General features: G+C 36.1%; 1 protein-coding gene across 1 annotated transcript in view; it reads right to left on the bottom strand.

The window, feature by feature from the left end:
• Window positions 1-13,790, bottom strand: part of SUCLG2 (succinate-CoA ligase, GDP-forming, beta subunit) — a gene marked incomplete at its 5' end in the record, with an annotated part of 105,576 nt that extends 91,786 nt beyond the window's left edge. Inside the window, one exon of the mRNA XM_010288596.1 lies at window positions 13,649-13,790. Within this exon, the coding sequence (XP_010286898.1) occupies window positions 13,649-13,790 (142 nt within the window). The remainder of the gene's footprint in view (window positions 1-13,648) is intronic.
• Between the last annotated feature and the right edge of the window lie 10,128 nt (window positions 13,791-23,918).

Here is a 23,918-nt window from a genome sequence, read left to right as displayed (position 1 = left end):
ATTACTTAAAGGTTTTGAAGTTTCGCCATGCTCACCATGCCATCAGGTGATCTTTCACCGTGTGATAATGACATCTATCATCTTATTTGAATACAACAGGTAATCATCAAATGAGAAATACTGTGTGCTCTATTAGGCTAATTATTATTAAATACACATTTTGACCCACTGTGTGACCAAAATTATTGAATTTAATAATTAATTTCTTCCATTGTGGTAACAGCTTTCATTTCAGAATGAAGTGTTGGTATTGGCAGAAACAAAAAATTTCCTAATACCTACAGGTATTATCGGTACTCATGGACTGCAGACTTCCTGCATTATCTGCATAAATTCTTATTAAGTCCTTGAAGAAAGCTGAGCTTACAAACTGCTGAGTTGCTCTTGGACCCCACAGGAAAGCTGAGGGCAAATGCCCACAAGAACCTCCTGGCCACTGCAGGCTTTCCAGTGCTTCCCTTGACTGCTCCAGTCTTTCTCATCTCTCTTTTTCTGTGAGCTTGGAAAGACTTACACAGCTTTGGCCACGCATTTCATTTGAATAAATTCAGCACTTGTCGCATAGGATTTTATTCCAAACAGTTTACTGGATAGCATACCAAATTCTGAGTATGGCTGAATAGTCTGTAGTGAGGCCAACCACCAAGAAGTTTAAATCCAAGGAATACAAACTGTGAATCCCCTTAAGATACATGATTACCTTTTGCAAAGAGGATGATACATAAGACAACCAAATTCTGGTATTGAATAAGACACTTTTTAGTTGGTTAAAAGAAAGACAGAGCACTACATACACTAGGCACATGCAGAGGTCTCAGTTATTAGTAGTGCTGATTATTTAGAAGCTTTCATGCCTTCCCATGTAGACCTTTCCTAGTCCTTTGAGGGAATACAAACATCCAACTCACCAGTTCTAACTGCTTAGCATTTATATCTCAAGCAGCAATCACCACCTTAGCAGCAAAGATATAACTACATACATTACAGTTACGACTTCATGTTTTTCAGGTTTCATAACATTAAATTAGCTTAGAAAAATGAATGTAAAAGCAACAGAGAGGCATTAGTTTTTGGTTTGGCAGTCAGCATTTACACAGAAAGATGCACCTCAACATGATGTTGAAACCAGCAGAGCTGTTTCATTTAGGCTTACTGCAAGATGAGCTCTGTGGGGACTTTGCAGGTAGGTATTATGGTTGGAACTTGAATTCTACATATTGTAATGAAATTGCACAGACTAAATACCACAATGAGTGAGCAGTCATATCAGCTTGTGGAATTTGCAGCTTTCTCAATTACTTACACATAAAGGGAATTTTTCTGGGTAAAAACATAAAACTGGAATAAGCAGCAACTGTTTTGCAAGGAAACGTGCAGCTGATTTAAGTGTTTTGAACCTGTGTTGAACCTATAAAGGGACTGACATAACAGGTGAGCAAGTACATCTTAAATGTTCCCATTCTTTATGCACAGTGCCATTCAGCAACTTCTCAGCTTCAGATGAGCAGGGCTGCAAATCAAATCTGTGTTGAACTTGTCAGCAGCAGACGATCGTATCTGTACACCAGCTTTATAGCCATGGTCCAGCTGAGAGTTCACAGGTTCAGCTAGTCTGCTATTTAAATGACAAATATGTGACCTAAGCACCATCCCAATGGCCCCTCCTATGAATTCTCAAAAACAGATGCTCCCTCTGACATCCTGACAACTGTTAAGAACTGGTTAATATTTCATTAACTTGAGGTCAGCGAGCTGCTTTACCACATAAGAAAACCCACTTCTCAAGCCCTGTGCTTGAGTCACTTAATCGTGGCTGCCTGGTTTACAAATTAGAAGAGGCAACCGCTGAAAAGAATGCTAAGTAGATTATTACTTTTCTCTATGCTGCAGAAAATAGTTCCAGATTTTATGGAAGTGTCAGGTATAGAATAGGGCAATTTTTCTTTAGAAGGCAAAGTTTTTGCATGATGTTTTGTTCATGCTTCTGCCATCTCTTCCACTCCAACCTTCTCACTCTGAGGTGAAGTTCAGAACTTATATTTGAGACAGTATAAATTATATCTGTGTAAATAATGGTCACAGTTAACTCACAGAAAGTTTCTTGTGGTATAGTTTACCTAATAAGATGCAAAAGAAGAGGGATCTAAATAGTTAAAACAATTCATAGAGAGACAAGAGAACATATAATTAACATTACCCTACCTGCTGTTAACTGCACTAATTGCATTCCTTTCTGCAAAACTGACAAGTATCACATCATACAGACAACTTCAGGGATAGGCAACTCAAATTAAATTACCTCTGAACCTTAGTCCTTAAAAATCTCTCTAGTATTTGACTGGTTTACCTCCTTACTTCATCAGCCTAGAGTTTTCTGAAGGAATGCTTACTACAATCTGTGGAAGTGTGTACATATCACTATTTACAGGATACTAAATGTAAAAAATTCAATGTAAAAACCAGCCATAAATCGGAAGATATAACATCAAAACTGTGAAAACAGACACAAAGCTGAATAAACTCAAAAGACGCAGGAATCTCATTTTGGAAACAGACAACATGAAATACGAAAAGACATTAATTTTTTCATCTCAAAATTGTAAAATAACTTTTCAGTACGAAAGCATCTTTAAGCACCTAACTTAGTTATTTCTTTGATCCACAAGAAGCTAAGTAAATACCATCTGCATATGCACTTTATGGCATGAGACATAAGCCTGTATTTATAGAGGGGAAATTTTTTATAAGAATAGTTTTTTCTAGGATAGTTAAATTTGCAGTAATCAGCCTCAAGTCTCTCTTGTTCCACTTTTATCCCAATATATACAAAACAAAAACTATATTATACTGGAGGTAAGATGTGGAAAAGAATAAAATGATAGTAAGAAAAAAAAGAATAAAATAAAAATAAGAAGATCAACCACACCGAACACTTAATGAGCTAAAACAAAAACGTGGGTAAAACCTGTGGTAACAAGAACAAGAGAGGGTGTCAGACATGCAGGCACAGTATCAGCATTATTATGACAATAATCTTCAGTGGAGCACAATACTCACATACACTAAGATTAGGAAAGCTACTACTAAAATGCACATACCTGGAGGAATAGAGGGATAAGACTTGGCAGGGAGTAGAGGGAAGCACAGTGCAGTAATGGTGAACCTTCCCCGTGACTTCATACTGTTAACTCTTTAGACAGTAACCTTCTCATGGTTGCCTTTCTTTCCTCTTTCTGCAAAAATCCTGGGGCTGTTCTTAAGCATTTATAACAATAAATATATTTAAGATTTATAGACTGAAGTTTGGCCCTATTTATCTCACTCAGGTGAGCAGTCCAACTAAGCCTGGGGAGGTGCAAGAAAAATGTTCTCCTCCACAATGACACAAGAAACAATAGCTAACTGCAGGGCAGGGTAGAGTATACCACATATGGGTAAAACTGTCAACTTCAGATTTTTCTTAACAAAACAAAAATCAGTTCAAATAAGAGCATACCTAACTTCTGGAACTAACCTGGACATGATTCTCACTAGATGTTTTTTGTGATGACATTCTCATGGGTTAGAGCCTCATTTAAAATACACTGTGACGCAGGAAGTTAGATAATATCTCCCAATCGAATCCAGCAGAGTTACAAAGACACATTTCACATTCATAAGTGTGTTGAAATATTTTACTTTTCTTAAACTGCAAATATTTGAAGAAATGTAGACAAACATATTTTAAATTCAAAGCACTTTCTCAAATATCAAGTAGCAGATTAACAAAATGTCAGAACATCCTCGGCTTCATAAACTGCTCTACCATTTTAGGTAGAGATTATGTACCAAAAAAAATAATAGTCATAGCCTCTTATGATCATACTTCTCAACTGCTTGATGTATTCAGAATATCATCTTGTAAATTGCTCCTATCTTTAAAGATAAAACAAGCTTTTGCAAGTCATACTAACCTTTGCAAAATACCAGTTAAGATTACTTCATAGAGAGGAGGAGGCTGGGGGAGGAAAAGAGGGGAAGGGAATCACTGTATGGAGGCTGTACGTTGTGCGTTCCCTGAGCTTTGCGCAAGTTGAAAAGCCAGCAGAGAGAGAAGATTTCTGACGTGGTTCAAAATCATGTGCTTTTGTAGCAAATGTACAAGCTAATATCCTTACACATCAATCACAGCCCATCCTAAACCACCACCTATTCCATAAAGACAAAAGGTATAACAAATTTAACAGAAACAGTTGCCAGATTTTTTTTAAAAAAGTAACTTCCTCAACTGAATTACATGCGGCAAGTGGTTACCCAACAACAGTACCCTCCTGCTGTACCCCGCGTCACCTGGGGGACACTAGTGGAGATCAGGGACATTATGATGGTTTCAAAGCAGGGCAATAACCAGAACTGTTGTCTTAAACACTCCACAAAAGAAACAGTAAAAGATGGAGCAATAATTCAGAATGCAGTTAAAGAAAAGCACTTGAGTAAGAGCTGTTGTTTCAGCATGTTTAACTATTAATTTGAAGGAACTTACCACTACTCAAAACTTCAGTGTTCGTAAAGTTTCCCAGTTTTACTCTCTCTAAATCTAGCCCGGTTCCTCCTGTTCTTTACCATGCCAATCATCTGAGGCCTGTCTACAGAATAAAAGGGCTCTCCATACATCTAGGAGCAATGAGGGAGTAACCAGAGCGAATGTCATATCTGCCCCGCTTTGCAGATGAAGCTGCAGCCTCAAATAAAATCAGTTTCAAGGATAAAACAGTTCACGGTATGGAGGAGGGAACAGATTATGTATTTCTTTGAAGAAATTACTAACAAACTACTGACCACATGAAAGTTTTGCTAGTAAGGACCTAACAGACACGACAAGAAAGGGGCTAATTATAAACTACCCTTGCCTCTAGACTGCCATCACTCTGCTTTTAGATTTTCTCCTAATTCAATTCAACATGATTTTGCTACTAGTACTCCCATTAAAAAGTTTAAAATAAAACCCCTCATGCCACATTTTTCAGACGTAAATGTCAATTACGTTTCTGACACCCTTATACAAGGGATTACGCACCGACAGGCTGACGACATGCACTACGTAGTGCAGACCCGTCAATCTCAGCAGCTTTGTCATCTCATTTCAAGTTTCTAACTAATAAACACTATTTCAAAATTAATACCTAAAACATGTCTCCTGCTGAGAGTTTATACCATGCAAAGAAAAGAAGTGTGACTCTTCTGATCATAGTCACCCCACAGATCACACCACCGATGCAGCCGTAGTAATGAGGCCCAGGGAGGAAAAACTACAGACTGCCAGCTGGGAATCTGACCTTTTCTGTCACCAGTTAAACCCACAATATTTGCAGTATTTGTTACCAAAACTGTGATAAGCTATACTAACTATAAACACATAGATTTCTTTTAAATAAACAAACACATTCACAGGAAATAAAAGAAGAATTCTCAAGTGACAGGGACTCGTGGCTTCTGGACAATAACCGTTATTTTGTACCTTGTCCCATATAGTTTGTTAAAATACAAGTGCCAGCTAAATGATTGTTCAAACAAGCTGGTATTTCTTTCAACAGTGCTGTAGTTTATATCAAATGAAAAATTTGGATTCAGTTCTGCCTTAAAACACATGCAGTCAGTGATGGTAGAATCCTAAAAAAACAGCACAAATCATTTCTTTTCCATCAGGAACGGACCTTCCAGAAGAGGATGCCCCACGGTATTCAGATAAACACAGCTGCTATTAATAGAGGTGATTCAGGGAAAAAAACCCAAACTATTTAGTGTCACAGGTAGATTTCTACAACACGGTGTTACAAATTAAAACCAAAGAAAACGCTTTATCACATACATTCCAACGCAAGCCAGAGTAACAAACCAGGGAAAAAAAGAAATTCAGTTTCAGTAATCGGACCCCAAATATTTAGATGCAGATGGGCATCTAGAGAGCATAGAAGGTGTGATTTCTCTCCTTTGCACAGCTGCTAGGACTGCAGAGAAAACAATGTTTAGTGTTTCATACCTTATACATAAAGTGCATCTAATGGTTCCAATTTTATGCATAAAAAATGAAAATTTCATGCAGCTGCTTCTCAATTACACATCTGGTTATTGTTCTGCAGCTGCAAAACTACCTTGAAGAGCTATAAAATATGGTGTGACAAGTCTGGAATAAATACCAGCAGTCATCTCGTGCCTCCCTTGTAAAACGTTGCATTTTTTACCACCTGCTAAAATTCCAGAATCAAGAGCTATGGCTTCTGTCACCTCCTCCTTTTATAAACAAAAAATCCACTAATATATTTAACACAACTGAAATTTGTAAATGACCACCTTCTATAGCACACATTAAGTACAAAATCCAGCATCCCATTTCTAGAATATTTTTTACTTTGTGTTGTTCCTTCCAAGTAGCTATTTCAGTAATTTGATCAGAAATCCAACACAGAGAAAAATAAGTCAGCACAACATTAGTGTCAAACATCTGAAATGAGATTTTGATTTGTTAGCCCCCTAGCCATTACTCATATTACTATAAATCTATTGAATATGAAGACATTTTGTGATGAAGAATGGTTCTAAAATACCCAACTATTGTAAGTAGTCTCAAGCTTGCTTTTACTGACGCATACTCCGCATGTAGTTTTCTAACAAAGAGAACAGATAAGAAAAACAAAACAGATTTGTTTTTCATAAAAATGCATTTGAAATTAACTATTTCTGTAATTCCTCCTGAGACAGAGGGTCCTTCGAAGAATTTCCATATCTAAAATATTTGAAAAGCCACAATTTGTAATTTAACTTGAAACAGAAAGGCTCAACTTGAAACAACACAATACCCAGGGGTAAGCTTTCACAAAAATCTTTTATTAATTTTGCTTCAAAAAGAATAAAACTCAAAATCACAGTTAGGCAAGCTGGAAGCTTTTCTGCCATTTCTGGCACACAGGATGCAACACATGTGGCCATTACCAACAAATGCATGCGCTCTTAAGACAGCTGCCTGTTTTTCACACAGGTGCCAAGGGCTTATGTAGAAAAACGATGCTAAGCTGAAGAGGAGGAACAAGGCAGGCAGTAAAGCTGAGCGAGAGACCCCTTGCAGGGGTCACCAAGGATAATGCACCGCTAAAATACTGCCGTGCTTAACGTTTTGCCACTTCTCAGCAGCCTCTGTGAAATAAAGTTTCTTAGCACGAAACCCAGAGGAAGGAGGGGAGGGAGAGAGAACCACTCAGACGAAACACACGCACAAAGAGGAGAAAGTGGGAGTATTTTAGGGCTCATGTCCAGGGAGAAAGGTCCTGCTACACAGCAGCGTGAACAGCCATTGTGTATGAAATCCTTAAATGGAAACCCTAATTCCACTTAATTGTGCCTTTGTACGATTTAGCTTCCAAGACAGATTAAGTTAAAGCACCTAAAAGCAATCTGAAAGCAAATGAAGAATGTCCATAGAAAGAACCACTATCGAATCAGTACTATACTCCAGCTTTGCGCTATAGCTCTATCACAGCAAATTCACCACAACTTTCTAACAAAATCCTTAGTAAAGCAGGTTTCAGGGAATACAACCCTTTAACACCTTTCCTAACTCCTCTGATGTTCCATGCCTGATTTTTTCATCCAGTAGATGGGGTAAAGAAATTGGATTACTGCCATATTTATTAAGCCTCCCACAAAAAATTACTTTAAATAACAGTAACATGCAAGGCATTGCCTTCATAACTTCTACTCTAGTTTATTATTTTCATTCTTTTCAGACATGAGTGAGGTTTTGTTTAAATTGTTGGCACAACAATTAATTTTGGAAATTTTTTCAAAAAATCAAGCCATTTCAAAGTGGACAAATATAGAAAAAAAAAGTATTATTTGAGCTGTTAGCAATCATTATTTGTTTTCTGATCACACAGAGAAACATTAATTTCTATGACCGCTATGTCAAGTAAATGGTGGCCTGAACAAAGCACTTCAGCAAGCAAAAAACCCAGTATGCACACAAACATACAGTGGCTTTTAGCAGTACACAACTGCTAAATATTTGTTGTAAGTAGGATAAGATACAACTGACTGTTTAGCACAACAAAGGAAGAGGCTTTTCTCATTCAGGACTCATAAGGTGGAAGATGGCATTAGGAAGAAATAAGAGAAAATGGATACAATGAGGAAAGGGCTCTAAGAATAGGAAATTGGACAAGCGACAGAAAGAGATTAAAACCACAGACTATGGCAAATTTTATGGAGCTTTGAACTGGATATATTCAAGACATGCCTATGAAGACTGGGAGTGAGTATTAAAAAGATATTTCCTATTATTAAGAAGTCACAGGAAAATGCAGATTCTGTCTAGTCTTAGATTTCACCACTCAGACAAGGCAAAATCCATTAACTGAAAACCTGCTAAATGGAATAGAGAAATGCTCATGCTCAATAGTGCTGAACGTGGTCCAAAGGCAGCTCATCCACCACTAGTTTTCTATTAAATTTAAAAGGTTGTTTTCTAAATACTTACCCATTTGAGAATAGAATCATATTAGTCAATAACTTATAGCATTATTTTGCCTGAAAGCATAGTTTCAGAAAGCCATAATTTAAGTCCAAAGAACTTTAATAAAAGCTGACAGAGAAAATATGAGGACTTATGGGAGAGCTGTTCCTTAACAACGAGCAAGTTCACTGCATACAGCTCCATGGAACGCTATTTCAGCAACATGTGATTTTTCAACATATGCAGAGAAGCATAATCCAAGGGGCTCTAAAAAATAGCTAGTTATAATCACTAAGTACATCGGGGTTTTGGGAGAAATAACTCATTATGCACAGGTGAAAAATTGTTACTACACAGTGAACCACACAATGGAAAGAAACATGAAAATCACAAAAATGTTGAAGGAGGCAATTCCTCTCCTACCTATGCTGGCAGAGAGAAGAAGAAAGGGAATTAAATCATGTAAGCAAGGTACATGATGCCAGTAAAAAAAGATCAGCTAAGTGGCCAACAAACTCAAGGACTGAAGAGTAAATTAAGTTACTTAAAGGTAACAACAGAGGGCTGGTCTGTATAGGATATTCATAGAAAAGCTCTTCCTGGTATAACAAAAAAGAACCTAAATTCACATTTCAAACACCCTCAGAAACACCAGGTTCAAGTACTTTCATTTTTCCTAGCATAAAAGCTTAGGTTAAATGGAGACAGCATTATTGCCAACAATTTCGTCATAATCTATACAAAAAAGGACATTACCAAGCTAAAAATCAATTTTTTTATCCCTTCTGAACATACATTGCTTTCAAGTGGTTTTCACAACTTGTATTGCAGAGATGAACTTTCAGATAAGGGAACTAAAGCAGCATCTAAAAGTGCAGCCTTCCATCTAAATTAAACATAGCTGAAGGAAAAAACCCAGCAGGCCGAGATAGGAAAGAGACGGGTGTTCACATGACTGAGAAGTCTTTCAATACTCTAAAAAAAATGGTGAATAATAGGTGACAGGTAAATGACCTCATGGAAAGAGGCTTCAATAAACCTCTTCTGTTCTTTATAAAATACATGTTTACCTCTCCAGCCTGATATAAAAAGCATGCCTTTAGTCCAGAGACAAATTTTATGAGTTCCCTCATGCATAAAGCAATAGAAATACGATATGCAGACACTATATTTTGTTATACATTTTTTTTAAAGAAGAGCGAATAAAAGCCTTGCACTCAATTCAATTGCATTTCTCTGTGATAGAGTGTGAACACTGCACCTGACTGATTCCTAAATGTAATGAAACACTTTAAGTGGCAATGGGAAGCACTCTATTGCTTTTGTTAAAAATCAGAAAAAGAAATGCATGCCAAGCTTCCAGCATCCATTTAGGATTGTCAGCATTTTCAACCACCTCTGTAAGTTCTCTCCCGATTCAAAGAGCCAATTGACAGCACACAGTAACACCCTCCAGCATAATTATAATCCCTCTCAGCTTTGTCCACCTACTAGTTTAAAACGATGGTTCCCTTAACAACTTCTCCAGCAGGCAGAACATAAAGAACAGTGCACGAGCTGAAGCAGACTCAAGGGCCTCTGGCTGAGAAGGCTACAGAAAATGATGCACCACACATCTGCCCAATACAAGCAACGAAAATGCGCACACCCCAATAGCGTGGGTGTATGTACAGATATATAAGTATTTTTTCCTTATATCAGTACTACAGAATGAGGAAAAGACATAGCAAGAAAGGAAATGCCTTCTTTGGATAAACAAGCCCTGCATTAAGTGAGAATCAGATCAGAAGACTGTGAGTTAATGCCGGAACACCCAGCTGATCTCACCTTTCAGACAAAAACTCAGATTCCAAACACTTCACTTTGTTCCGTTAAATAGCTGCACTAGAACTGTAACAACTTGTTTACAGGTTGTGTTTCTTCAGATGGCAGATCAAGCAATGCTGTACTGTCGCAGCAAAACTGCACAACATCTTTTTCTTTCTCTCCTGAAAACTTAGGCATTGTAACATGAAACAAAACTGTTTGTGACTGCATTTCTTGGTATTCTGTAAATATTGCCTCTCTACAAGAGTTACACCTGAAAATTGCTTAGCACAAAAAGGCAATGAATTCCTTGGGGCCTAATTCTGTATTCCTTATTGTGTACAACTTCTTTTGAAGTCAATATTGGTGATGTCATTTTAATTTTCTTCACATCTGCCATTCTTACCTTAGGAGAAAAAAACAACAATCCTTTAATTGCATTAAAAATTCCTTGTAGACTGCCTTTTGTGCTCTTGGTGAGTTTTGACAAATCTTTGAGAAAATTAATATTCAGTGTACTCAGCGTACATATTAATAAAAATAGAGACAGCAACAGAGGAAATGAGTAAACTAACAAAACTGCTGATACTGGGTAAAGGCAAACCCTTTTAAGAACACACACATTAACACCTTCCTGACAAGTGAAGACAGCAGCAAAAACACTCTCATTCCATCTCTTTCCATTGCATCAACAGGAAGTCCAACAATAGCAAAACTGGTGACCAGAGGCACTGTGGCAGTACCGACAGCTCCATCAGCCCTGTAGTATTTGGTGAATTGTAAAATTCACTAAATTGTGAAATAAATTTCTGACTACCACACTTTGTAAAGGCTTCCATGCCAGGAATTTCTGCCCCTTTATCTGTACCCCTTTATCACACGCACAGAGCCATGTGAGTGACAATGCTGTAAGATTATCAAGGAAAATAATTGTTTCTCCTGCATTCATGATGACAGGTCTATAGAAAGAACCTCCTTTCACAAGAAAAACACCGAACCTTTGACTTTCAAGTTTTGATAACTTTATTCTATTTTTATCTTAAAAATACGTTGGCAAGCATCCTTTCTTGTTTGCAGAAATGAAAGTTAAGGACAGCTGCAATGTGGCATACACTATCTAAAACAACAGATTTTTGAGCAGGACTTGGCAGGGGTGATTGGCCTCTCCTGTCACCATCTTCTACTGCAGAATGCCTGTCTATCAAGAACATCCCAAAGCTGCCTCCATTGGTTATTTTATTTTGGAATATTTTGTGCCTCCTGTAGACTGAAGTTTTTTGTTTTGCTCATAACTTACTTTGTGTGACTGCATATTCAGAAGACAGCAGTCCGTATCAAATTGTGCAGATAAACCTGAGTGACAGAGATACTACTAGTTTGAAAGATCATAAAGAAGATAAATCTGATGAAATCTTGGAACAAAAATAAACATAGTAGCAAAACTTGTGTTCTTGATGCTTAGTTTTCAAAGTGCATGTTAAAAGTACAAGGACAGCACACTATCAGAACGATTACGAGGATGATGTGTCATTTAGTGATAATTATCAACAATGTGTCAATCATTTCAACATGAAATAGCTTCCACACTATAAACCACTACTCTTTAATGCCCAGTAACGCAGTATGCTTGAATGCAATTATATAAAATGAAGAAAGGTAGCAGTGACTAACAATATTTTGAAGTGTTAACAAGCCAATCCAGTTAAAATACACACAATTTACCTGATAAATTTTGATTAGCAATTAATTTTTTATATTTTACATTTGATTATTTAAATTTTAACAGGTTTGGATTTTTTTTTTAAATAGACCAATATTTCTGTGATTTGCAGAGCAAGCAAGCTACAGAGGTTATTTAAAATAAAACTGGCATCATAAAACAGAAAAGGTTCACTGGCTGTCATGGAGTAATTTATTTTTCCAAATAGTTATAGGGATCAAGAATAGCAATAGTTATTGGATAGACCAATATATTTATGAGTTCAATCATGAAGAGAAGAGTTTAAGTGCTGTAAGATTCATGGAAAACCTTCAGTTAGCACTTCTTGATTTTCTCAGACATCTGGACTGAAGAAACTCTCCAAATCTATGAGCTTTGTGTCAGTATGTGTTTTCAGTTTGTGATGCCAAATGACCGTAACAGTAGCATTTAATATTTTTGTTTCAAATGTATTTTCAAGTATATGGTTGACATAAGAAGGTTTTGATTATTGAAAACTGTATCACCTTAATAAAGTTATAGAGATTTAGTGAGCCATTATGCTAATCCCATTCAGCTACTTGAGGTCTGATGAGATCTTTGATATGAGTAAGTTGTGTTAATTTACCTTCCAGTGTGCAAAACCAAAATGCATTTAACTAAGTGGCTTGTGCATTATGTAAAACATAAACAAAAAAAACTTCCTGTTTCTACACAATTAGATTACAATAATGTCTGTCCTCCGGCATTTTGATGTATGATACATTAAAAAAAGCTAAATGAAAAGAGGAAAACTATACAAACTACTTAAAGAAGAAAACTTCTTTCAGAGTTTGAATTGACAAACGTACTTAAATGCATTTCCTTTTGAGGGAAACGGTACTACATAAATTAATTTCTGACCCACATTATCATCTTATGTTCACCACACTAAAATGACGATGTTGTCAGAGAACCAAAATGAAGTTCCAGAAGCATGGTCTTCTCTTCCAGCCACCGTCAAGTCCTTTTGTGATGGTAGGAAAGTCAACTCATCTTTTTTGTCTCCGTATAGACAAACATACATTTATATAATTCTCTCCTATATATTTTGTATCTTCATAGAATCATACAACAGTTGAGGTTGCAAGGACCTCTGGAGATCACACAGTGCAACCCACCTGCTCAAAGCAGAGTCAGCTAAAGTAGACTGTGTCCAACTGGGTTCTGAGTATCTTCAAAAACTAAGAGTCCACAACCTTTTTCTTCCTTTGCTTTTTAATAGAGCAAATTTTTCTTTGAAAAAAAACTTTTTAAGCAAGTTCATTTGCTTCAGTTCCTTAAGTTATATCAAGTATATAAGAACAAATAATTTTCCTCAGAAACCATTCATGAAATTATCCTGAATTCTGAGTTATTCAAAAGGACATAAATAATGTTAAAGACTTCATGTTATATGCTGCATACAAAACATTTTAGAAATAAAGTTCTAAAGAAATACTGCTGTTATGAACTGTTGTTCACATATGAAATTTAAGCATATATTTATGATCCGGATAATAAATCAAATCTTTTCAATAAGCATCAATTTGAAGATTGTGTACAACTTATTACAGAGCAATTTATTTTCCAGATTGCTATCTGGTGAAGCAGATTCCTCCCATTATCAGTCAACTTACTTAGTCTCTGAGCAGCCTCCAGGGCATCATTTGCAGAATCAGCTACAAAGAATCTCTGAACTGTAACCCCATGGTCTGCCATTAGTTTTTTGCTTTGGTACTCCTGCAGGTTCAGCCATCGTCTAGGGGTTAATTGAACAGCCTAGAAAAACAAGAGGGGAAAATAACATAATGCTCATTAAGAACAGTTCACGAGACAGTCAACTGAGCTCTTCTGCCTTATGGTTATCTCAAACCAGCAGTTAAACAACACTGTTTCAAAAAAAACCAAAAACCCAGGTACTGATTTACCCAAGTGCCTTTTCTTAACATTTGTGCATCCGAAGTACTCTGAAAGCTACAGATAATTTTTAAAAGTTACACAAGGCTCACTGGGAGATCTTGACTACACAAAATGTCTTGCATTTAATATCAACGTAGATTGGTAAACTTGGCTTGAATTCTAAAGCCTAATTATGTTTTTAAGTTACCCTGTCCTATAAAAATATTAACAGACACCTTAAAACAAATTCATTGTTTCATATAAAATATCCATATTTACACTAAATTGTATAGAATTCTTCCTTATAAATTATTTCTACTGATTCTATGCATTTATTGCAGCATATCTGAGAAGAAAAACAACTGCTGTGGAATTATCATCATCTTGTAGGAAACTATATACTAATATACGTATTTTCAGTGGTCTGTGCTTAGTTGGTTGCAGTTCTAAGTATATTCTGTTGAGGACGCTAGCACGACCACAGCAGCCATGCAAGGCCAACAACAGTTGGAGAAGAATTTACCTTCCATTCTCAACATGCCAGTTTAGATGCTTGCGTGTGCACACATATATATTAGATAAAAAGATATGGCAACCTTACACAAAGACATCACATTTGCTTGTCTTAGCAGTAAACGTTGAATATAGACACTATAAAAGTCACAGGATCATTACTGAATTACTTTATGAAAGGACACACAGGATAAATTGTTACAGACAAAAGCAATAATTAAAGAGCTGTCACTGACTCCTAGCAATGCTATAATGGCAAAGGCGGCACCGACTCCTGGCAATGGTATTCTTCCCACGTGGAGAAACAAACTGTTGTTCTACTGGCAGACAGCCCACAATCATTCTTGGTTTCTCCTGAAGTAAGGAGCATGGCATGCAAGCTGGCACTATATATTTAGATATGTCAGACAACGAGGCTTACTTACTATACTAATACTTTGATCTCTAACAGCATGATAAAAAAAAATTATCCTAATGCAACTTCATACTGAAAACAAAAAACCTCTATGCTCAAGTCTTTCAATAATACATACCCTTTTCACAGTACTAGAATTTTAAATGCTCTGTTGTATCAAAAGCAAACCACTGCCTGTTCCTACTTGCTTTGAAAAACAGCACAAAAGATCGATGCATAGAGAAAATACAAACCCCATCTTTTACAGTGTATGACCACATGTGTTCTGTAGAAGTCACTCCGACAGAACTTAAACAGTTACAAATAGCTCAGAATGATACAATTCTTTTAACCATAGCTTGGTTAACATATTTTGGAAGACTAAAACGAAATAATGTGAGTATGCTCTATGGCTATCTCGAATTCTAGGCATCATACAGGTGCCTCAGTATGTTTGTATATTCCTCCATGTTATTCAGAGACAGTACGTTGTTGCATTTATGCAACGCCTTCGAACATAGGGTCAAAATTTAAAGGCATTTTCATAATTCTTGATATTTAATTTGTTTTCTCATTCTAAGTTCTTTGTTAGGCTCTAACAGCTATTACTTCATGATCATTTCCACAAAAGGATTAACGTTAGGAGCCAAGAGGCACCCTGAAAGTCAATTCTAGCCTCATGGAAAAAGACCAGAGCATTTCAAACAAAAGCTGATGCCACAAGCCCATAGTTTCTATCAAGCTACAGAAGAGCTTTTAGCATGACTGGAGAAAATACCAATTTTATCCCTGACAATCATTAACCTTCTCTTTTTCATTGTTTCTCTAAAGACTACCTCATAATATTATTATTATTATTAGGACTTCAGAATACATCGTCATTGATCGATAGCTATTAATCCGTACCTATACACACACACTGGAGAAGCATCACCTGAATACGCACAGGCAGCCAGGAGTCTACTACCGTGTTATTTGACCACTACCATAAGCCTAAAATGCATTCCCAAAGCCTCTCCCCGCTTTCAGCTGTAAGCAGCAGTGAAAGAAAACATCCCAAGAGCACTGAGAAGCTGACTGCATTTGAAGAGGGAGGGAGAGGAGAAGAGAGGAAAAACCAATACACGTATCCATCCAACTAACCGGCTTTCAGACATTCTGCTCTGGTTAAAAGTTGTATCTGATGTGTGCACTCCCTCCTCAACGCCTGGAGCTACAGCAGGAGAACATCTACAGACATTTCTCAATCCATTTCTCTTGAGCAACAAGGAATTATCAATCTGACTTTCAGGGTTTAGAAAAATAAATTCACACCTTTAGTTAAAGCAGATTGACTTATACCAAGATAAACAAAACCATCAATTCTAATTTAAATCAGCAAAGAAGAAACTTTGAGTTAAACAATCAATTATATTCAAACTCTATCTGTACTTTCCAGAAGAAAGGTTAATTCTCCATAGCTGGAAGTTGATTTGAAACAAAGGGTAAGTCTATAGTAAGTTTGACAGCACTTTTTGTTCATCTGTTATAAATCTTATAGATATAGTTCTTTATTTTTATGTTATATAATATTGTATTTGATAGAACCCAAAAGATCTTTGAGACACATATCAAGCTGATCTTGGATAGAATTAATATAGAAAAAAATGTTAAAGTTGCTGTATTAAATAAAAAGCTGAATTAAAAGTTTTACTAAAGATTTCTCTCGTATATAAAAGTATGTTTACTTACAATTTATTTTTCTCTTATGCTTAAGTGTGTTTATGTACAACTAGCTGGTTTATATAAAGATTTCTACAGCTCAGTAATACAGATGACAAAATTTTGGTCACAATTTTTATAATTCAAGAACAAGTCTTCAAAACAGCTTTTATTCATCATTTAGAACAATAAATCAGTTTCACATGTATGTGTTACTAAGCTGATCTAAATCAAATAAACAAAAAGGAAAATATTCAAGCCATCTTATTCTGGGGCAGATTTTTTTTGCTATTGCTTGACAAAGGCCTCTTTCAACACAACTTGTTTTCAAGTTTTCTGTTTGAGTAGTAATTTAGTAGTTAAGGAATTTGCAATGCAGCACAGTGTGTCAACTGACATCGCAGTTAGTTCAAACCAGCAAGGCTTAAGTAATAAAATCTTTTAAGGATTCTCTTAGATAACATGGACTACAAAGGGCTACCACCTAATAAAGGCCACCACTGATAACTCACAACACGTGACAGATACAGAACAGAGATGACAGCAAGAAAAGCAGCCAAAGCTCTGTTTGTTTTATGAAGAAAGGTCATCTCCAGTGCCACCCAGACGGTCTGCCTCACTCCAGTGTTAACTCAGCTCCAGCCTAGTTAATGAATAAAGCAAGCCTAACAGCTCCAACGGGAACCTGCAACAAGCTCTGTTCCCAACCACCCTCTTGGCATGTTACAAAATCTTTACGTATATATCAGTTTTACAACTTGAAAATACAACTCAAAACTCAAGGGATACTCCACATCACCACTTATATGTTAAAAATACTACTACTTATACATACAGTGCATATACACATAAGCACACGGACATAGGTCTGTTCTCTTATAAAAATTAAACAATTAATATTAAGAGATTGTAAAAATATTTTCTTCATGAACTATGAACTAGACATGTCTGAGGAACACAGAAAGTAAGTAAGAGAATAATTCATTTGAAAGAACCATCAAAGCCATCCAAAAGGTGACGAAATGAAGACCTGGCCCAGAACTGTTAGCACAGAAAAGTAAAGCCTACAAACTTAAGGTTAGTAAGTACATACATTTTTTTCTTCCTCTCCTATATTATATGATTCTAAGAGTGACCATCTTACTGAGTGCCAACTGAAGACTTTCAATCAAGACTTTCCTCAAATGACAAACTCCTGGTTGTGCATGAACTACTCAATAAAATGAATTAGTACAGCCTACCACTGTATACAGGAGGGCAATATATTTAAGAAACCAACTGTGACAAAGTCTGTATTAGAAGCTCTAAAGAGCAAGGAACATGAAAAACTTGCTTTAAAGCACTTGCAGTATACACACCATATGTCTTGAGAAGAGTAGGCAAAATAAAGCAGTTACAAGAGATGAAATAAAGCAAAAGCTTTGAATCTGTGAAGACAACTACTCTTTCAAGACCATCTTGAAAAAATCAAAACAGTTGCAAACATACGCATTTTAGGCTTAAGGCACACAAAAAAAAAGTGACCATGAGATGTTAGAAATGAGAGTAAACAGATTTCCCAACTCAAAGATGTTCACTTGCAATAAATATGTCTGAACGATTTAAAAGGGACAGCAATAAAAGAATCAATTAGTACAAGAATCTTGAAAAATTCTTGCCAGATGATGTTCCCAACCCTCTCAAATACATTTATACCAAGTACTCACAAGAATTCGAGATGGGCTTCAAATAGTGTAAGTTTCTTGGGCATCCTAAATTTCCACACATCCTACAGATAACTATACACTTGAGACTGACTGTAACAGTGCTATTGCACAAAGGTACAGCCCTAAGACAGCCTAGATAAGAGTCTACAAAGTTGTGAAAGCAAGCTATTTCACATACCTAGTCTGCTATAGGTAGCCGTAATCCATCCCTTCCCCCTGAGACTTATTAGGGGGACACTTTAACACAGCACAGAATACAACTCCAGTGTCATGAGACTTTGTATTATTTATTTTCCCATTCTGCAGCTCCACTCGCCAATAATTTAATTGCTCTCAACAGCATTAAACAGCACTGCTAGATTCACCAATGCTGTTCTGTCACTCACAAACGACAGACTGAGGAATTAGGTTGTGAATTACCATGAGGAAAAATAATTTCAATCTGAAAGAGAGCAGGGAGGAAGCAAGTAAAGGGGAAACTAAAGCACAGGAACGCACTGGCTACCTTTTAAGAATTTCTGTACTTTATTGATTGTCACCACCTTCCATTCCCAGTTTGAATATTTTTATCTCCTCTTCCTGCATACTACTCAGAAAATCAGACTGGAACGCACCATACATCTCTCGGATCCTTCAATGCAGCTTTGTCTGTAGTTGAAACACAGTATGTTCCAACAGTTTAAGATAGATATCCGAGTTTCATCTGTTTCTTTATTGCGAGGTCACATTGGAGTACAAGGAGTACATTCTGTCACACCAGCCTGTGAAGAAGAGACTGGAAATAGTATGCGGACTTTAGTAAAACCTGACTTCCTATGTGACATCTTATGCTTCATCTTCATAAGATGACAGGCAAGAACTAGAAAGTTTTCCACTGGTGGCATTCTTCTGTTATGCTTAAGACATTTTTTCTAACAACATAAAAGTTTTAAAACATCTTACTTACACACATTCTCATTACTGTAAATACACCTTAACCTTCTGTCAATCTCTGAACAACCCAGAGAAGGGCTGGAGGTTTAAATAAATCTTTCTAAAGCTTTTTTTAGAAGCATTTTACTTCTTAGCATGTTAGCTACAGTTGCTATAGCAAATAAAAACTTAAAGTCACTCCAGTGATCCAGACAATACGCTTTCACAGAATGGAATAAAGAAAAACTGAATCTAAAGGATTTAGTCTTTTGAAAGCAAGTTCTTATTAAAAGGCTAAAACAAATATCATTCATGGTTCTGCTGAAGACTTCCAACAGACCTTACATTACTACAAAAAAAAAAAACTTTCATATGAGCTCTTTATGTATGTTGTGTATTGAAATACACATTGTAGATGCAGAGTAGCTCTTATTTGATATTCAGATATGACAGAGAAGTTGAAAGGGTTTTCTTTTTTCTTTATTTTAAATCACAAATAATCTTTAAGAATAAATCAGTTCATAAAAACTAAGAAAAACATCACTAGTAGCACGTATCTGTGGTTTTAAAAAATTTTATTATTTTAAATAATAATATAAGAGGAATTAAATTATTCCTAATAACATATTCCTTAAGATTAAATTTCTAACCTAAGTGTTTATCAAGGAGATTAATATACTTAAATAGGACTCTATTACAACTGATAACATTTCCTCGGAGCCTGTCAACAGCGTCAGAAATCCCAAAACTAAAGTGCAACAAAAGGCCTCAACTGAACAGTAACATGAATTGAGATGAAGGCAGAATTATTTAACCAAGTACAAGCTTCACACTGGATTGTCTCCTGCTGGCTAGAATTATTTGGCGTCTTCCAAAAGCACAAAGAATTGGTATGGTTGAGGTCCACCTCTAATCTCCTTTCCCTTCTCCAACTTCTGAGATTTTTGTTACCAATTAGAATCACACTAATATGGACCAAAAGCCTATAGAGTGATGAGGATTTCAGGAAACTACTGCTAGTAGTAATGGTGTATTTTGTTCTGAACAAGCCTTCTGTTCAAAGTTACTTCCTTATATAACTAGATACCGTTTTTGTTCCAATTATGTACATACAGCATCATTAAAATGAGTGGCATATGCATCAAGAAATCAAACATCTCTTTTTGACCATCTTAACAAGGCCAGGTGTTGCATAACTGTATCAGTGGTCTATTGACAACTGCTAGAGAAAAAAAAATCGATTGTTCACATAACCTGCACAATCACTTACTTACCTTTTCATGTGTTTTTTTTACATAAAATGCTATGGGCTCTGCAGGAATAATGTATTTGGAAAGTAGTTAAATTATTATTCCACTACTCAATTTGCCAATTCTTGAGCTGTCACATGGCAACAAAAAATAATTTGTATTATTTGAATAATATGGGCTAAACAACAACAACATAGTTAAACAGGAGTGGAACTACACATACATTTTATAGTAGAAATAGTAAAAAAACCAAAACAGATTTGGAAAACACTGCAACAAAGAGACGTCTTTGTCCTTATATACGCAGCATCAACTACTCTGATGTGCAACAGCTTTCAGATGACCCAGAAGGTATCTTTTGAGTGCTTGCTTTTGGAAAAAAAGAAAACACACACAGAGAAAAATAGGATAAACTCTCTTAACATATCCACCAAGAAGTTTGCAAATTACATGTTAACTACTTCAGCAAAATTCTGCTCAGAAATAAATGTTCCATATAAGCTTCATGAAACTGGACTACTGATTATTTCTTATCTGAACCTATATGCTGAGGTATTAGCTCAGTATAATGTTTTTTCTGTCTTTCCCATCTTTGACCTCCCTGGTAAAACCTCTAAGGTTGACTTCAAGACCGATGATTTCACATAAATACTGCCATATAGCACGTATGCGGCAGGTAGCCAAATAGTGTTGCACTGGAGCACATAAGATAAACAAACAAGCTTTGATAAACAAACAAGGAGAAAAGACCATGATGACATGTACCCATGTAAAAAAAAAAAAAAATCAGTAGCTTTTTGAAGCCAGATCAGCTCACAGCAGAGCCTTACAAGTAGCTGTGTCAGTAAAATAACTGAAGCTTGTGACGGGAACATTTTTAGCCAGCAGTATTACCAACCGCTGTTAACTTTGCACTTACTCTTTGATTCAACGATAAGCTACTACTAAAGGATAAGCTACTCTTCCAAAAAGCAACGTAAAACAATTTTTGAAAATGGCAACAAGGGCTGGAGAACACCATTTTCAGGCAGACCCCACTACCTACCTGTAGATTTCTAACTGTTTTCTTTAAACATAAGTCACTTAATCTGTTCCGTAACAAGTATATGAAGAAACTGCTGAAAAGAAGAACTGAAAAGTCAAGTCTGACAAACAACCAAAGATTCAAATTATGATCTACTACAACCAAGACCTTTTAGTCTTGAGAAAATTAATTTTAAAAAATTTTGTGCAATTTTAGGCCTAATTCCACATCGAACTACTTTTGCTAAGCATCCACATTTACCAAGTATTTCCCCATATCAAGTTCAGTGATTGAGTTTAGAAAATATCACTAAAACCCCCTAACTTAAATACTTATTTTCTCTTACCAAGTCTCTTCAGGTCAAATCTGTACTTTTGGAAAACACCAAATAATTCTAGCTAGGGGAAGAAAATCAGCACTATTAAAGAAAACAAAACCAAGAACAAAACCATCACTAAGCAAATTTCTGGGATAATTGAACATCCCTTGACACAGCTATATAATTTGAGCAGCTTTACTGTTTACATTAGCCTAGCTTAATGCATTTTATTGCATGACTGTTAAAAGGAAGACACACTTTAGTGATATCCTTTTCATTCATAGCATGAATGGAAGCCAGTATTAACATCATGAAACAAAGATGGATCTCTGAAAAGCAGCCGACAGTAAAAGCTGGTCAAATAAATGCATACTACTTTCTTCCCCTTCTGCTGCTCCACTGAAGTAATGTAGCTGTAACTATGCTAATAGATCCTGTGCCAGTATAAAACAGCTCTACCAATGCAGTGATCTCTGCATGAATGCAAATTATATGTCAAATGTATATAGTATCAAGTTTTATAAACATGAACTATATTGTAATGGTTATATCAGAAATAAGTCATCTGCGGAGAAAAACTGTGAGGTCTAGGGAGAGGTATTTTAGATGGATTCTGTATCTGAAACAAAAAGGAAGTGTGTTTAGTGTATCTTATCTAAAATAAGAGCATCTAGCAAAAAAAATAAAATCTATTTGCTTACTCAACACATTCTACAGCATGCCAGTTTATTCAATTTGTGCACTCTGACCTGTAATACAATTCCAACCGCATATGAAAGAAAACAGATACACAAAGATGACAGTAATGAAACAGCATACCATTCATCAATATAAGATATAAACCTTTATTACATTTATTGACATACAACTACTGTCATTGACAAAGTTGTAGGAGAAGTTCCTATCAAAAAGGAACGACCAGAAATACAATTAAATAGCATACCTTCATATAAACCACCTCAGATATAGGTACATTTTATTAGTTCATATACTTGAAATATACTGCATCAGCCACTGAAAACAAACTAAAACACTTATTTCAGTTTGCTGGCAGTGCTGACGTAAAGAATAAGTATCCACAGAGTTAGTCTGACAAGAAACAAAAATTTAGCAAAAAGGCACTACACTAAACGGAAAAGTTTATCACAAATGTAAGCCATAAAAAGCAAACATACAGAGATTACTACGCTTTGTTCTGTATGAAGGAAAGTATTACAAGCACAAAAGAAAACAAAGACGCATGGTAAGAGCGATCGGCTAGAAGGTCTGCCATGCAAGTCAAACCACACATCCCCTTCTCTCCCAAGATGATTAATGCCACACACCTATTGGTGTTTTATGAAAAACAAGACAGCAAATGTCCTTCCCAAGTAATGTCCTGTTGGCTACCACAAATCAATATTTTTAATCTTCCAAAGCAGGAGTTAGCATCCAGACCATCCTGTTTAAAAGCCACAGAGGAAACCATCTTCCGTCAACATCCCAAATTGCTCACTTCAGATTGGATACAATATGGCAGCGAAGTCCCTTTGCTATCAAGCAGGCCATCAGCTTCAACCAACACTGAGCATTTTGATCAAAGTCTCAGTCTCGACTTCTGCGATGTATTTATAAAGGATAAAACTGATTCTGTGAGCTAGTTTAGGAAATAGTCTTGACTATTTTCCTGACAAAACCAGTTTCCATACTTTTGTCCGCAGCAATTAGGAATTGCTTATTTCTTGTCATAGTTTGTATCAAAACACTGTAAGCAATCTTGACCTTAAACATCAGCATTTTATTTTAAAAGCTTCCACAGGTACAGCTGAAGACCTTCTAAGAGTTAAGTTCCATTATTTAATCCTATAAATGGGAATTCATTTTAACTGAATTAAAATAAAGGCAACACACAAACTCCAGTTAACAGTTACAGGCCTTTTCGTTCCAAAGTTACTACTTAAAGTATACCACGCAAGATATGTTGAGTGGGAATATGCAGTATGTCTGAGAGAGGGGGGGAAAAAAATAAAAACCACACTTCCCAGTTCTTTAAAGGCTATGACATTTTGATCAATAAACTGTAGGGGCAATTTACTGTTTTATACCACTGAACCATATACTCACTTTTCAGAATGAGTGAGATCTGTCGCAGCAATTGTTAAGGTTTATGTAACTTTCAACTTCAAAGAAAAAACAAACAAACATGAAAT

Source organism: Phaethon lepturus, unplaced genomic scaffold (genome assembly GCF_000687285.1).
Source record: "Phaethon lepturus isolate BGI_N335 unplaced genomic scaffold, ASM68728v1 scaffold11896, whole genome shotgun sequence".
In the NCBI taxonomy this organism is placed as follows: Eukaryota; Metazoa; Chordata; class Aves; order Phaethontiformes; family Phaethontidae; genus Phaethon; species Phaethon lepturus.
Note: the sequence above shows the minus strand (reverse complement) of the source record. Positions and strands in the feature narration are given on the sequence as shown.